General features: G+C 37.2%; 1 protein-coding gene across 1 annotated transcript; it reads left to right on the top strand.

Moving 5' to 3' along the window:
* Positions 1 to 288: 288 nt before the first annotated feature.
* LOC139118460 (coiled-coil domain-containing protein 39-like) lies at positions 289 to 15,363 on the top strand. Its single transcript, XM_070681754.1, has 20 exons — positions 289 to 607; positions 969 to 1,235; positions 2,071 to 2,229; positions 2,752 to 2,844; positions 3,412 to 3,540; positions 4,177 to 4,368; positions 4,821 to 4,924; positions 5,245 to 5,572; positions 6,388 to 6,552; positions 7,148 to 7,285; positions 7,762 to 7,878; positions 8,280 to 8,419; positions 9,005 to 9,080; positions 9,379 to 9,538; positions 10,160 to 10,338; positions 11,342 to 11,473; positions 12,242 to 12,358; positions 13,153 to 13,253; positions 13,951 to 14,069; positions 14,582 to 15,363. Exons 1-20 carry the CDS (start codon positions 515 to 517, stop codon positions 14,686 to 14,688), a joined length of 2,916 nt encoding a protein of 971 aa, XP_070537855.1. The 5' UTR covers positions 289 to 514; the 3' UTR covers positions 14,689 to 15,363.
* The last annotated feature ends 1,055 nt before the right edge of the window (positions 15,364 to 16,418 follow it).

Raw genomic sequence — 16,418 nt, 5'->3', positions numbered from 1 at the left:
TTCAATGTTCCCTACGAAATTGATTTGGACTAGTCCATCTCATGTATGATTGTTGTTATTTCTTTCTTCAAATAGCGATGGCAGGAGCCTTATGCGACGTCGTTTTTTTATGTTATACCACAAAGTGTTGTTGAAATTTATTTTGATGCTCTTGTTTGCTTCTTTATGTTACAAAAAATTATCTGACATTTTCCCCTCTATTTCAATGGACGAGATATTAAAGATAGCATTTACTGTCTATGCTACGTATTTGTGGACACTAGGACGAGCCATTTACTACGCATGCCCAGAATAACCATCCGGGATCTTGACATCGGTAACCACAGCAAACAACGGTACCGTTCTGTGGGTATGCTGGAGAACTCGTTCGTTCAGGAAACTTCGTGATCTGAGCTAAACCCAAGCCTGACGAACGTAGAAACAGTTTTAGAAAGGAAGAAAATCCAGAGCTTCAGGCCGATTTTGCGTGTTTTTTATTCAAAACTTACACAGGCGTTCCAGAGACAACGGCAAAATGAGCGTGAAGAGTGTCCTGAGCGAAATTGAATGGGATGAGGGGCTTAGTATGCCAGTCGCCAATAAAGATAACAAATTATTGGAAGATGAGGTGAGTCAGCTTGTTAATTGTGCCATCAAGCTACATTTTCTATTTGTGCAATATGTAGGTATCCGCCGAATATATCGTGAAACAGTTGCTCTGCATTGCTGACCAAATGATATAAGTTTCATGCAAAGTGATCCGATCTCTGGATTCTACAACGTACACGCAAAAAAAATAGAGACAACTAGTATGATAATGCAAAGATAATGCAAAATCGGTCCTATGAAATACATATCCACATGCACATACAAAATAAGGGGGAAATATGCTAGATTATCATAAATTATGGCAGAAATTGCGTGTGTGTTTCTCAGTAATCAAAGATTTACATTTTATGTTAAAAAGTGGTCTGTATTGTCATCAACAGGTGCAACATAAAAGTCGTGAGATCGTCCGCCTCAAGGGCGACCTCAGCGAAAATGAAGACCGTGTGCATGCCATGTCAGAGCACATGAAGAATGTGATGCAGGAATTGAAGCTCACGCAAGAAGTGATCCGAGCCCGCAAACATGAAGTGGAGACTGAACAGCACATGCTGCTGGTTGCACAGAGAGAAGAAGGAAGACTGAGACAGGAAACTCAGCGATTGGAAAATGAACTTGCTGACCTTAAAGAAAAGAGGAACATGTATGAGGTGAGTGTAACTTGAAGAGATGCAGCTTTTAGGAAGTCATTGTACTACATTCTGTATTATACACTCAGCATGAAAGAGTCTGAGACACACATCCTCTCAACACCAAGTTGTACCTATTGCCAGATGTCATATCTACATGTACTTATTGTGAAACTGCTGTTTAAGTCATGATTATGGAAGGTACATGTAGCTTAAGGTAGAACGCACCTCGGGGACAGACATTCGGACTCTCAAACTTTTACAGTTCTCTTCTGATATACCATATGTGGGGGTTCATTTTAAAGCTCTTGGTGAAAGAAAACTTTTCACCGGCTTAGTTTTTTGAAATTCGAAATTTTTTATTTTTCACCATAGGGTTAACACAGGGGTGGCGGCCATTTTGAATTTCTAATATCGGTAAATCTTGGGTTATTTGTTTCTCCAGTACCAAAATTTGCACGGTGACCCCCTATTTTTATTCTTGATTTTGAAAGAGAATGATTGAAAGATTCCTTGAGGAAAGTTAGAGCAAAAGTTTAAGTCATTCACTTTCGAGGTGCATATTACCTTAACACTTATAATTGTTCTTTTTTTTCAATGAGCAAAATATTGTTTTGGAAACAAATGTATTTGTCTAATCAACATTTTGAATCAGTTCCTATCACAACAGGAGGATGTTCCATCATGTCAAAAGCTTTCATAGAGAAAAACCAAAAGGCACAGTGAATTATCACATACTCACATATCTCAGAGCTGTGATAAAACATATAAACAGTAGTTTACCCCAGGATAAGTGTGAAATGGTGAATTGTGAATATCTGTGGTAACTTGAAACTGGACATTTGTATCTCTACAGAACAACATCTTCAAACAAACTCAGAAGATTGAGGAGATGAAATCACAGATGAACTGGGATCAGCAGGCTCTGGAAGCATGGCTGGAAGAATCTGCCAGGAAAGATGAGGATTCCATGACTATTGCCAAGTACACAAGGATGGATGAAGCCAAGGTTAAGGTGAGGAAACAAAAATTCTTGTATCAAATACTAATATTTGCACTATATAACAAGTCAGCTTTTTTCACAAAGGAGATTTACAAATAAGAATGAGTCTACTGAAGCTAAGACAAGTTTTGTTTTGAAATCAAAATGATCCAGAGCTAGATATTTCTGTGCCAAGTCTCATCAGTTTTATACCACTTTTTGTGGTAACGTATAGGATTCTGTTATGTCAGTTCACAATGTATGTATTTATGGAAAATACAATGTCTTTAACTAACATATTTCTTTGCTTCCTTGTTACTTAATTGGTTGGTTCCTGAAAGCATGTCAGTAGGAATGGGGAAAATCAACAACTAATGATGTCATTGATGTTTGTCAATATATCAATGAATCTGTTCATCTTCAGCCATTCCATCTCTAGACTGTGGTCAGACTTCATTATTATCATCTGTGCTGACATACCCTTTTATTGAAACATTGGGATTAGAATTGTTGACTTTGAAAACTTATTAATGTTCCGGTCTGTGTCTTGCTCAGGAACTCTCTCTGCGTATGGAACGTATGACGGAAGAGAAAGGCAGAAAACGGAAGAATCTGGACCATGAAATGACTGAGACATTGACTGCTCAGGTAAGAAACAATGAGATCACCGGGCTGTTTGGTTCCCTTGTTTACAACAAACATTTGTCACATCCCATTGCCTTGAATAGTATCAATGAATCCATACACAAGATAACATGATGGAAAGGTTAACATGTCACAACAGGAAGTGACCATATTTTGTTCTGGTGTACAATTTTACAGCAAGGAAATGTATCTCTCAATCATTTCATATATTATAGTGTTGTTAGACATCCAAACCAAATCCGGAAATTTTGCAGTTCACTTCTTTACACGTTGAGTGCATACCAAGATGCCAACTTGGAGAATAAAACTTTAATTATAGGAATTGAGCCTACCATTCTTGGTTACTTGGGTTAGAGCATTGCAGTACAAAGGCCAGAGACATTAGCATTTTGATCTTTGTTTCACTCCAGTCTGCTTTCTTTCCTAACTATTTGACAACCAAACTTTGGTACTATACTTTCCCATTATTATCAATAGCTTTGGCAGACTGATGTGCAAAGAAAAAGAGGTTAAAGAGTATATACATGTATCTGTTTTGAGAGGTTTCATAAATTTGTCTCTGTTTATCAGCTTGAGCTGGACAAAACAGCAGAGGAATTCCGCAAAGCTCACAATGACAGGCAGGAACTCATCAACCAATGGGAAGCCACTATTGAACAGATGCAAAAGAGAGACCATGAAATGGATTTACTCGCTGCCGTAAGTCAAACAAACTTGTTCTGAAATTGGCTTTTCATTTTAATCTGTATTATCAGTGATTTGTTTATGCTTTGCGGTACATTTTCTTCACCGCAGGACTGCTCGTGTGGTGCGTTTTATCCCTGACACTTGTATTTTGTAAAATCGCTTATTCTTTTGTGTGTTCTGTACAGCGCACTGTGACGTATGTGTAGTGTGTTTTTCAAGAATTTTTAATAATAATAATAATAATAAGTAAGTGCTTTGCAGCCTGTCATGGCAAACACTTTAAAACGTTGATAGTCACCATATCTTGTTGCACAAGTACGTAGGTGTTGCATCACTTATGAGCATTGTCAGTAAACTAGAAGTAGTGCTCAATAAATGCCATACACTTTGTTAGTTTACCCTGTTAGGTACATGTATGATGTGTATCTAGGACAAATTTTGTGTACTACTTGATCTGCTGTATAATTCTGCAAGGATCTGACAAGTTTAATAACAGTTTGATTCTACAAGCTACATTTACCTGCCAGTGGCCAAAAGCTAAGCTGACTTTTTGAGTCATTTTATTACAAGTTTGTTAAACTGGAGAAGCACACTTGCCAGAAACTAAAAGTTAAAAATTTTGCATTTCCCGCTCTTTTCTGGTGACAGGAATTGACAAAAGTGAAATCAGAAGTACGCAACCGACAAGAGGCTGTCAAGGAGAAACAGCAGTTCTTGGAGAATGAAATTGAGAACAATAAGGAATTTGAAAAGAAGATCCAAAATACAGACCGTCTTGCTGCCAAGCTGAGAATCGAATATCAAGATCAGGAAACCCAGCGTATTCAATTTTCAGATGAGGTAAGAAAACTGCATTTAGTATATCAACAACTATTGTGAGAAACTTTCTACATTTTTCATCAGTAAACACCCTGTAAAGTTACTGATTTTCATAGTAAATCTGGAAATTTCTTGAAACTTTGTTTGACTGAACCTGCAACTGGGAAGTGTGAAAGTAAAATATGTGTGAGTTAGTATTCTCACATGAACACAGAAGGCACAGTGTTTTATTATTACGGTATACTTGCCAGTGAAGCAGCAGTAGTATGAACAGAAGCTAACAACCTAATTCTGTTGTAAAATGTAACCAAGCTTGAGAATAAAGACGTAAAGGAAATTTCATAACTTTTAAAAACATTATCACCATTACAGAAATATCTGTGAATTGGCAGATAATATCTTTATGAAGGTTTATTATCCAATGATGTGTTTGTCTCTCTGTAATCATTACCATGTTTGTTTTCACTTTTTAGCTGGCCACTTTGAAGTTCACAGTTGAAAGGACAGCTACTGACCTTGAATCCATGAGAAAACAAGTGTCTGACCTCAAGAAGGATGTGGAAGATAAAACTTTCAAGTAAGGAAATTAAAATGAAAGAAATCTCTGTCAACCACATTTAGCATAGACAATGCATGATGTTTTACTGGTGTCTGTGAAATACGGACATGAAGTTTCCAAATTTTTGTCAAATTCAAGCCAAGAAACTGATACAATTATACAAATATGGTGTTTTTTCAGTTTGGTATTTTCACCACATTTTACAGAATGATTGTTCACTGACATCCGATTTTAGTTTTTCTGTGTGATATATGTATTCAGTCATTGATACTGTCAATTGATGTAAGATTACTACCCTTGGTAAGTTTCTCTCACATTGCTTTATTTTGCGTTTCTAGGCTCAATTCTGCTAAGAATTTGCGAGAGGACTTGCATGAGAAACTGAAGATGACCACTGAAGCCAAACTGTCTGCCGAGGAGAAGGCCCTCATGATGGATAAACTCCTGCAGGATGAGGAGTACAACCAGAAACAGATCGACACTGAGCTGAAGAGGTTGAGGGAGCTGCAGTTCCGGAAGACCCAGGAGCTCTTCCAGTCCAAGATGCTGGAAAAGAATACAAACGCTGAAATCCAGGGATCCAGAGCAGCAAGTCGCAACCTTAGTAGCAGAATTAACAAACTGGACCATGATTCTCTCAAGCAACTGGAAATCATCTACAACCAGGTATGGATGTGTAGAAACTCTAGTATTGCACATAATTATATCAAAAGTACTCAAATGTCTATAGATCTCCATTCTGTAGGTGTAACTGTGGGTAAAGATTATTGGATATTACTAACTTTAACTACAGGAGTTGTTGATGGCTACCAAATGGGTTTCCAGCCCGGCCCAAAGAACTAGTGAAATTTTATTTGCAGTGTCCGTTAAGAACAATTGGAAGTCTTGCTTAAGTGACTTGTCACACATCATATACAGCAATATAATGTTTTGCTTTGAAATGATGTCCGTCTTGTGCAGTCTGCAAAGTACAGATACATTACGTGATTTTCAGCTCATATTGCTGAAGTATCAATAGAATCCCAACAATGCACCATGTACTAGTATCGGCAACAAGGAGTATTTCAAGCCTGTTTGATTATAACACTGATAGGGGAGCCCTCTAAGCCAGAAAACCATGTCACAGATGCACATCATTTCTGTGTTTAATGTTCATTGGCATAGCGCTGATACAAAGAAAAACTGGGAAAATTTTCACCTCATGCAAAAATCCAGTAATGATGTTTATTAATTGTGGGGGTATAAGGACCACAGCAGGTATATCAGTCCAAGAATTATCCTAGTATCCTAGTGGACGGCACCATTGAACACACAATAGTAGGATGCTCAAAGTGAATATGATGAGTAAAATGCTGATTGCAAGATCAAACCTCATTCCCTGTACTTAAAAGACTACTGTATTTCTACCAACAAGGATAATTATCCTATTTACCATCATGAGAATGACAAGTACAGCTCACCTTCTTTCCTTGTTTCTGTAGGATTTCCAAATCCAACAGCTGGAGCGGAAGATTTCCCGTATGCAAGGAGAACGCAGCACAGAGGAAATGGATCAGCTGAATGCAAGAATCCAGGAACTGACTGAAATGTTGAATGACAAAAATGACACGCACTCCTTGATCAGTTTACAACTCAAGAGACTTCAGGTAAATCTTTGCGTTCTCTTTGCTTTCTCCATGATTTACTGAGAATATTTAACATGCAATTAAGGAAAAAATTATTTATTGTTTACACATCAAGTATATTTATAAGTGTTTTTTACAGGCAATCCACAATGCAAGTTTGTGCATATTTTCTAAGGTGAAATCAACAATACATGTTAAGTTGTGCAATATATCAGGCTTAGCTCATGGTGCCATTAACAAGTCAAGACATATAAACTTTAGTGTCTTATGATGACAGTGGCATTTAGATTTTAGACATGTTCTTGGAATCTATGCCAAAATCTAAGATCTGTGATTTTGAACTGGAACCCATTAACCCAGAAAAGTTTCATTTTTTTAAATCTGCAAAAAATAAGCTTATGTAAAGGAATGATAACAGTGTATCTGTTTAGTCACGTTTTTGCTGTCTAAAGTTATTTAACTAGAGAATAGTTACCTGTCCATGTACAAAGCCATTGACACCATTCTTCCACTAGTACCTAGCATACAGGATATTTTTCATATTTTATTCACATTTACCCAAAGAGCACTGGTTTGATTTTAGAGACATGAATTTCTTTGTTTTGCCTACATGTAGGATGACATCAGGCGGGTGAAACGTGACCTTGACAAGAGTGGACAAGAAAAGGCTGATCTGACAAGCAAGATAGAAGAGCTTAATCTGCATAATGACAGTTCACAGAGAGAACTCAAGAAGATCATCAGAAACAAAGAGGTAAGATTTGAATTTGGAATTTTGCTCTTAAATCTTAATGTTAATCAGCCGTACCATCTCGTTTCCCTATTCATAGTTTAGTTAAGAGGTGTCACCTGTGTTTAAATTAGTGAAAAGTAGAGTGTCAAATGTTTAGATGAAACATCATCAAACTTTCCTTGCTTCAAAAGTTCTGGCATTTACAAAATTGTGCTAGGAGACGTAAATGTATTGCAAAAACTATATTGTATCATTATTCATGAAAATTTATACTCTGAAATTCAGTGATACCTTGCTCAGTGAGAAATATTATGAGCTTATGAATTTGTGATTTAGGTAGTCAATGGTTGAAAAGTTTGAATTTTATTCAGTTGCTGCACAGAAGAACCTCAGTACGTTGTTTCAAATTGATGTAAAGTTTCAATGTGGCCAGTTTTTCCATAGGAAAGCAAAACCCACTCACATGGTATTTCTCCTTCCTGTAATGTTTTTAACAGGACCACATGGTTGATGAGAACATCTTGAAACTGGAGATCAAGAGACTAAGAGACATACTGAACTCCAAGGCGGATGAAGTCTTGACCTTGGAAAAGAGGAGACTTCAACTCAACACTGTAAGTTCATTTTCCATGTCAGATTTGTCCTATCATCAGTTCAAAGATTACATGCAAAATTTTTCATGTGATATACAGGGTCTGCGTGCTCCTGGAAAGTCCTGGAAAAGTTCTTCAAACTGAAATTGAGTTCTTAAAAGTCCTGGAAAAATGATAATCCACCCTCATTTTTCAAAAATGACAAGATGATCAGTTGTCATATTGTACAATTGATATCTTAATGCCTGGTTAACACCAGTGTTAATAGGTAAGGCCTGCTGAAATGACTCTACTTAACCAATGCTTGCCAAACAGATGAACCAGAAATTCACCTTTTTGTTGAGGTTAAAAGTTGCGAACTTACTGATTGTTGCAGGGTAGTCTCCATCACGTAACTCTGATTCTGTGTTAATTTCGTTCAGGCAATGAAAGAACGCAGACAGGAAATCAACATCCATAAGGACATGCTGAGGGCACAGTTGAAAGCGGCTGAGGAGGAGAAATCAACTGTCAGTGCAGAGCTCCATGAAAGAATATCAAAGATTGATAAACTGAGGAAGCGGTAAGAAAACATCTTTTTTAGATCTCATAGTATACTTTGATGTCAGATTGCAATGGTTTCGATTGTGAGTAGTAGATTTGTAACATATTATTTACACACACACACATACACACACACACCCTCAGACAAAGAGTCTGAGATTATTAAATACACAGTCCCTGGTCCATACTGTTCAGTGCTGTACAGTGTATGTGATGAATTCAACAAAATGCAAATGCCCCATTTGAAATGCAAGCATGATGTTGGAAACATTTTTGGCAACTCACATGTCATTTCTTGAAATCCATAGAAGCAGCTAATACAGTTGACATCCATAAAATAATCTGAACTCAGACTTTGCTTACATTGACTTCATACTCAGTATCACAGTAAATGTTACAACTATTAAAGTAGGGCACTGTTTGAATTCACATAAAAAATTTCTGTGTCAAAACTTTGTTACTGGTGGTGTCCACTGGGCGGTATGTTTTGAATCTCCCAAGCTAATTCGAAACACAATATTCATATTTGCTCATGTTTAGTTTATTAAATCATACTAAAGGATTTATAAATCCAACGCTGTGTAATTTTTACTTAATTTTCAAGGTATGAGATTCTGATGGTTTCCATGGCACCCCCTGAAGGTGAAGAGGACAGATCACAGGCGTACTATGTCATCAAGGTTGGTAAAAACAAAAGCAAGCTGAAATGTATCATAGGGGCGCTATTTCACAGAAAACAGAGACAACTGAGATGAAATGCATGATAAAAAGATGAAGAAAAAATTGATGTATATGGATATCACAGAAACTCTATTATTACAAGACATTGAATGTATGGAATGAAAATTAGGTCATGGATACAGACATGAACATAGAAGTGCAGCCATATTGGGGAAATAAGGACCCATGAATACAATATTTCTATAGAAATGTCCTGGGTCATCAGATTTCAATGGTTTAATATTTGACACTTTGTAGGCTGCTCAAGAGAAGGAGGAACTTCAGAGAGAGGGCGATGACCTTGATGCTAGAATCCGCAAAGCAGAGAAAGAGATCCGTGCCTTAGAGAACACATTACGACTCATGAACGGTCGTAACGAGCAGTATCGTAAGAGCTTCAACAGGGTCACTGAAACAAGTATGTATACGTACAGTACAGCCGTACCCTCTGTCTGTTGATGGCTTTCGGCTTTCAGTGTGTTTACATTAAAGCCTGCATGTTTGGCCTTATTGATGGGAGTAAAATAAGCTGACTTACTTAGAGATGGATTCATTGTAATTGCAGGCAGTTGACAATGAAGTTTCCTGTCATGACCTCTGTATAGTCTTTCTGTGTGTTTGTTTGTCTGATCATATTGAAAAAAATAAGCCATATATGCACTTCATTCAAAATTTGTATAACTCTGTGGAAACTTTCTGTGGTATCTGTATCTATACGTGCAGCTTTGATGTAGAAAGGTATAGGATTACACCAAGATTTGCTGATCAAAGCAGTAATTGAGATCATGTACAGTGACCATTAGGGAAGCTTCAATGCTGATTCAGATGCTGTACCCCAGGCACCTTTGATGTGTTTGTAAATTTGTCATTTCTCAGAAATTTTTATGAACTAACAACAATCTTCTAGAAAAGACAACCATCTCTGAAATGAGTTGTAAGTCACAGGTTTTGTACCAGTCTATGTGAATTTGATAGCATGAATTTATACCACCCCAGGCAATTAAAAAAAAAGACTTAACATGATGCTTTGTGTCTTCAGGTGATGAATATGAAGAGAAGCAGAGGTTTGAAGAGCAGATGAGAGCTGTGATGGATAAGTACAAGTATAAACGTAGACAGATCCGAGAGTTACAGGAAGATCTGCAAACCATGAGCAACACACTTGACAACCTGACCAGAGATGAAAATGTCTATGTTGAAATGATCGATGAAAAACAGGTGTGTGATTAATTTATTTATTAAGGTGTTTCTTGTTTAGGGTGGCACCCCCTGTAAATTTCTGGGATTCCCCTCTCCTGCTACAAGGTTTCTCTGGCAGTGAAATCCTATTTGTGGACAACAGAAGTGACACCATAGGTTCTGAAAGCTTTATATTATGTACCTTGACATGGCAAGATTGACAATACCACAGAATTTAAAGAGTGATGTCAACTTACTTCATCACTGCAAAATTGCTCATATCCATATTTGGTAAAAATGCCATGCAAATTTGCACATATCTATATTTGATAAAAATGCCATGCAAATTTGCACATATCTATATTTGATAAAAGAGACAGTCATGTCAGTTATGATTACTTGCAGTACATCTGTAGCTCTTTGCAGTTTTTTCAGGCACATATAATTTTATGACAAGGCCTTTTTAGTAATTAAAATGGATGATTGGCTCAGATAACTAAAGATCACAGTATCCCTTTTAAAGTTCAATAAAAATTAACACCACAGTTTCACGCTCACAATAAAGCTATGTAATCCTAGACTCATAACACTCACGTGGTAGCGTGATAAGGTAGCTTGAACTTTCATCAGATATGTTTAAGTTTTTGTCATTAACTAATTACCACAGATTAATGCTTAGCTATAACATACATTCAAAGACAATTTTTGGGTCGCACAAAGATAAAATATTCTATGATGTTGTTTGCAATGAAGACTGACAATTACTTATCTGTGTACTTGTTATTCAACTATGCCCTGTAACAGCCATGACTCAGCACAAACATCTTTGTGTAGGAATAACAGCTTCCTTGTATTGTATTGTGTTCTGTATGCTGTTCTGACACATATTAAATCTGTTCAACCCCAATTCTCCTGTAAGCTGGTCCACAATCACTGTTGATAACAATGGGTTTGGGCCAAACCATGTTGGTGAAAGGGTTTAGCCTTTGAAAATACACATCTACAGCACACTGATCAGTGAATATATTGCTTTCTCTCTCAGGGCAAAATAGCACAACTGAATAAAGACTTGGAGGAGCAGAAACAGAAGTTGGACCGTGCTGCAAAGCAGACTGCCAAGTATGCCAGGGAGTTGAGAGCCTCCAAGAAAAGCAAAGGAGAAACCCAAGAAGAGGTGAGTGTCTTTGTAGCTACTCTGCAGAACTGAAATGTTGAAAGCGTTACTGGACTGTGAGGGCGCTGTTCATATTTCTGTGAATTGCACATGGGTGCGCTGTTCAACACTTCACTCCATGTCATAGTCATGTGAATTGCAGTTCTACTTTAGACTGATGACTCAGAGCAGGCTGTGAATATTGACAGTGGTGTCAATACTGAAAATATGTGCTGCATGAAACAAAGAGTTACTTTATCTTTTTTATTGAAGCGTTTCCAATTCCTGTTCATACCAATGGCAGTTACTGACATGTCAGTGTGTTCTAGATTGTGAGATTACAACAAGAGTGAGGGCTGGAATTTTTTATTTAATTGTACGTGAAATAAGCTGATAAATGAGAGTAAAACCAAATTATAAGGTCTTCAATGCATAAAACCTTAAAGTATTGAAGTCAAGTAGGGAACCAAACGCAGATCTCTTGAATTTTTAGTAGGACGGTTATGCACACGAATTTCCTGATTTTGATCCAGATTGGAGCAAATATGCTCCAAATACTTGTAGTAAAAAAGGAACTGAAAAGACAAAGTCAACTCTGAAATTAAACTTTCTAATGATCAGTGGATGATTTTGTGAACATTGGTATGAAAAGTGTAAGAGGTCATATTATTTCAGGATTATTTGATTTGACATGGGCAGAACATAAATTTTACAGGACAGCTTCATGACTTATGATGTTTGTGTTGACATATTCCTAAGCTGTATCTCAATGTATGCTTTCATTTGCAGCGAGACTTTGAACTACGCGAATTACGAGACTTCAACAAGAGCACAAGTCGTCAAATTGGCGAGGTGGTTCACAACTACCCAGAGATTGCATCTACTGTACACATGCTGTTTACTCAGGTAAGATGAGACAAGCACAACAAAACAAATGAAAAGACAAACTGTGGTACAGACAGGTGCACACAGAGAGGGGCATACAGACACACTGATTGGCTGTCAGGAAAAATTTAGGTAACAGACAAACAGGTTTTTGGTCAGGGCTGAAGCAGTTAAATGTTCATGTGAATTTGCCAGATGCTAAGACAAAGTGAAAGGGTTGTGGACAGGGCAACCTGATCAGTGAGCTCAAAGCAAAAACAAAGATTGTCGTTCTTGGACTCTTCAGAAACAATGGTTCTACTTCGGATTAAAAAAGGATATGCTTTGTTCCACAGACCCAGTACACCCAAGAGGCAGTACAAACAAACCCACTTGTACAAACGCTTACAGAAAAACATACTTCTATGCACATTTGTGCAACATGGTTTTGTTTCTACCGTGGTCCATTAGAATTCCAAGTTTGACCTTTTCCATGTGTGATTAGCTTTCAGGAAACTATAGTTAATTTAGAAACATCAGACTCCACCCCTTTCACTCCTGTTTCCTTTTTCAGAGACCAATCTTGCCAAGTAAAACAATAGGGTTATACCAGCATTTAGTGTTGGAAGGTGAAACCCATAAGATTTGTGAGAATGCATATGGACATAGAAACAGGGCAGACCAATTTTAACAAAACAAAAAGTAGTTACGCATGCACATGAATAATTTATTGAAAAATAAATATTTATTTTGCATCCACATGTTCTCCATCAATTTAATGAGTGCAATGGAAGTTACATGTAGTCTAACTAATTCCATATTTTTGTTTCTGACAGGCTGGATTACCTCCACCTCCTCCACCGAGCACCACTGGCAGAAGCTCCCGGCCGTCTTCTTCCCGTAGTGTTCGTAGCTGGGACAGTCAGTCCTCAGCAAGGTGAGCTTTCATTGCTGTTGTCATTAGTCTGTGTGACGCCTACAGCTATCCATGTTCAAAACACTGATATGATTTTGTACATTCATTCTATCATACACAACTGTCCCCCATTTTAGAAGCTGATATGTGAATTATCTTTTGTGAATTTTCATTAAAATATTTGTAACAGTCAGTATAAGTTTGTATGATACTATGTTGAAGAATAGTACACTTTTTCAAAGTGAAAATTTGTTTTGTTTTGACAGTACTTCACTGTCCATGAAAGTGATTTGGCCCAATTTGTAATGTGTGTGGTCCCAAAACTATGTTGTTGTATCAAGGATTCATCATTGATGTTTGTCAGACAATTGACAAAATAAAAGTTATAAATTCATATTCTACTGTGACATCTAAAATCAAATCAGATAATAGCACACTTCAGTAACATCTGGCCCAAGCTGCTGAATGGAAGAAATCAGTGCTTGCCTGAGGGTGCTTTTAATGGTGAATAGATACAAACATCCCCCTAGGATAGTGTTGAATTATACAACAGCATTGCACGGGTCTTGTATTTTTTAGTTTTATCCAGATATACCTGAGGAAAATAAAGGGAAAATTTCTATGTAGCATACAATGCATTGAAACAAAAAATTTGACTTGAATTGACTACATGTATGCAGGCTTCATTATTCTTTCTTACACTCTTAATGTCTGGCAGGACCCCATCGTCTGGTCGTAGTGTAGCCTCAAGCAGAGCAGGAAGTACAACTGGTGCAGCAAAGGTTCAAATTGGCGGTGATTTTGGAATTTCTGGCAGTGGCATGGCCACTCCAAAAGGTAAGCAATCAAAACACGGACAATAAAAATATTCCAAATGTAAAGAAGAGGACGAATCAGATCCAATTATGAGTGTTTTCATTGAATATTCACTATTGATAATGAGTCATTATCATCAAATTTGCATACTGGAGCAATACTCATGGATACACTGTGCATAAAGGAATGCTAATTATGATACATTTTAAGCCATAGATGAAATGATTTTACTTTGCAATCCAAATTTCAATATCAAGAAATGTAGTGTATCATATTTCAAAGGTATGGATATGTTTGATGACATCTGTCAGTTTTGTTGATGTTTTCAGGAATCTTGTTTGTTCCGAACAAGATATAGATACAAGGCATCATTTTATCATTTGTACAGAGAGCTTTTAGCATAGCTACAAATTTCATTTCATGCTATAGATTACGTAGGTCAAGAAAGCTCTTTCCATACATTAATTGGTGTTTCATTTCTCCCATAGTTGATTGATTAATTCAAATTTAAATCATTTTCCTTCTCTCGACAGGAAAGTCTCCCTTGGGCACACCAAAAAGCACACCCCCTGGAAGTCGGCACGGCTCCAGACCTGGAAGTGCTGGCAGCAGAGGCAGTGCCAGAAGTGGTCGATCTTAGTAGTTTCATGTTCTTGTCATATTTTTACATTGTTGTATTCCACTTCAGGCAAAACATGGATAAACCAATTGAGTGTAAAATATCTGACATGTATAATATTTCAATGTAAATTTTGTTATCCAGTAAAAATATAATACTTGTACAATTTTGTCCCTTTATACTGATGTTAACACACGGCATATTTGATGTTTTTGAGATTGTTGGTAGCATAAAGTATTGCTCATGCTTTCTCATATCCTCTCAATATTCCTCCCACACGTCAAATAAAATTACAATTTCAGTTTCAACTGCCCAGGTTTGGTAAATATTAAGGAGGGAATCTAGTGCAAAATATCAATGAACACTGGGAAAAGGTGAAGACCCAGATGTAAAATCAGTTTGGTGCCTGATTGTATAAATTTTCAAAATTTACCCGTCACATTCCTCATCAGTAGGTATACCTTATTTATGGTTTTCTGCATATTAGGAATGAATATCTCTCCGTCCATTGTATGAAAACAAAAGTGGTCTATGTTAGAGAATCAAATGTGATTGCAGTAAGATCTTTTGGATGAAGAGACATAAAAAGTTTGCTGATGAAAATTTCACTTTAGTACCAACCGTCTTGCAGTGTCACCAATGATGCATATTTGCTTTTGAAAAAGATTATTGTAATAAAGTGTTTACAAAGCCAAACATTTCTGCGTCATTTGTTTCATCTAGTGGTTCTCCTGTGTCATCAAAAGACTGAGTGGAGTATTATTATAAGGAGTTCAGTGTGAGTCTGCATGTACAGATATAGAGCATAGGGGGTTACGTCCATCATTTGCCAATATGTATACATGCTGCCCTTTGGGGTGGGTTTTACAGCGACATGGTCTAAAATAGATTGTAAATAGCAGTGTAACCTGTGTCTAAAATGGGGTATGATTTCCCAGCCAAATGTAATTGAAGTCAAACATGTTCTCTCATCCAAGTCTTTAGTTTGTCTTTAAATGTTTTCAAATTATGGGGGTGACCAGGGACAGGGGTTGACAATAGACTGCTTGTACCTTGGCTGTACAGTGCTTAGTTTTTTGGCCTTGTTAATTTAGGACATTCTGACTTTAATCAGGGTCAAAGGTTGTAGAAGTCTCAAATGGGATCCTAAAAATATGAGATTTTAGGTCTAAAATGAGCTATGGGTTTACAACATGTGGGCTCACATCTCTACCATTTCTGCAATATAGTGAGTATGAGTGGAGGGCAGAGGTTTGGAGATGTTTGGTGTGTTTTGTATGTGTGACTGTTTCTGGTCTGGTTGAGAAAGAGGGTTTATGTGCATTCTTGGAATGTTGGAGTTGCAGGTGTTGTGCACCAGTGTATGTGTCCAGAGAGAGGGCTGTGTGTGTGTGAGACAGAGAGATGGGTGACTGGATAGGGTATTGGCACTTTATCATAGGCCCTGGGAAGCTCTGCTGTTAAAGAGTCAGTTAAACCGTAATGTTTGAGGATTTTTACACTACATACAAATACTTTTGTTTTGTATGTACATTGCAAGGTCTTGTCCTCCCCAGAAGATGAAAATACACACTACTGAGCTTGTTAATACACTACATATATGTAAAATGAACTTATTCTTCACGTTTGAATTCTAGTCCAGACCAGAATTAAATTGTCAACAATAACAGATACAGGCTGAGTTGACAAGCTGAATACTGTGTATCTCAACATGTGTTGGGGAGGATAACAAGAAAAAGTCGTTCACATGG

This window comes from Ptychodera flava, chromosome 19 (genome assembly GCF_041260155.1).
Source record: "Ptychodera flava strain L36383 chromosome 19, AS_Pfla_20210202, whole genome shotgun sequence".
NCBI classification, from domain to species: Eukaryota; Metazoa; Hemichordata; class Enteropneusta; family Ptychoderidae; genus Ptychodera; species Ptychodera flava.
This window is presented reverse-complemented; position numbering and strand designations above follow the sequence as displayed.

Coding starts and splice junctions, on each gene's coding strand:
- LOC139118460 (XM_070681754.1), top strand. CDS start 515: ATGAGCGTGAAGAGTGTCCTGAGCGAAATTGAATGGGATGAGGGGCTT. Junction 5,573..6,387: donor TGGAAATCATCTACAACCAG/GTATGGATGTGT, acceptor TTGTTTCTGTAG/GATTTCCAAATCCAACAGCT. Junction 10,339..11,341: donor AAATGATCGATGAAAAACAG/GTGTGTGATTAA, acceptor TTTCTCTCTCAG/GGCAAAATAGCACAACTGAA.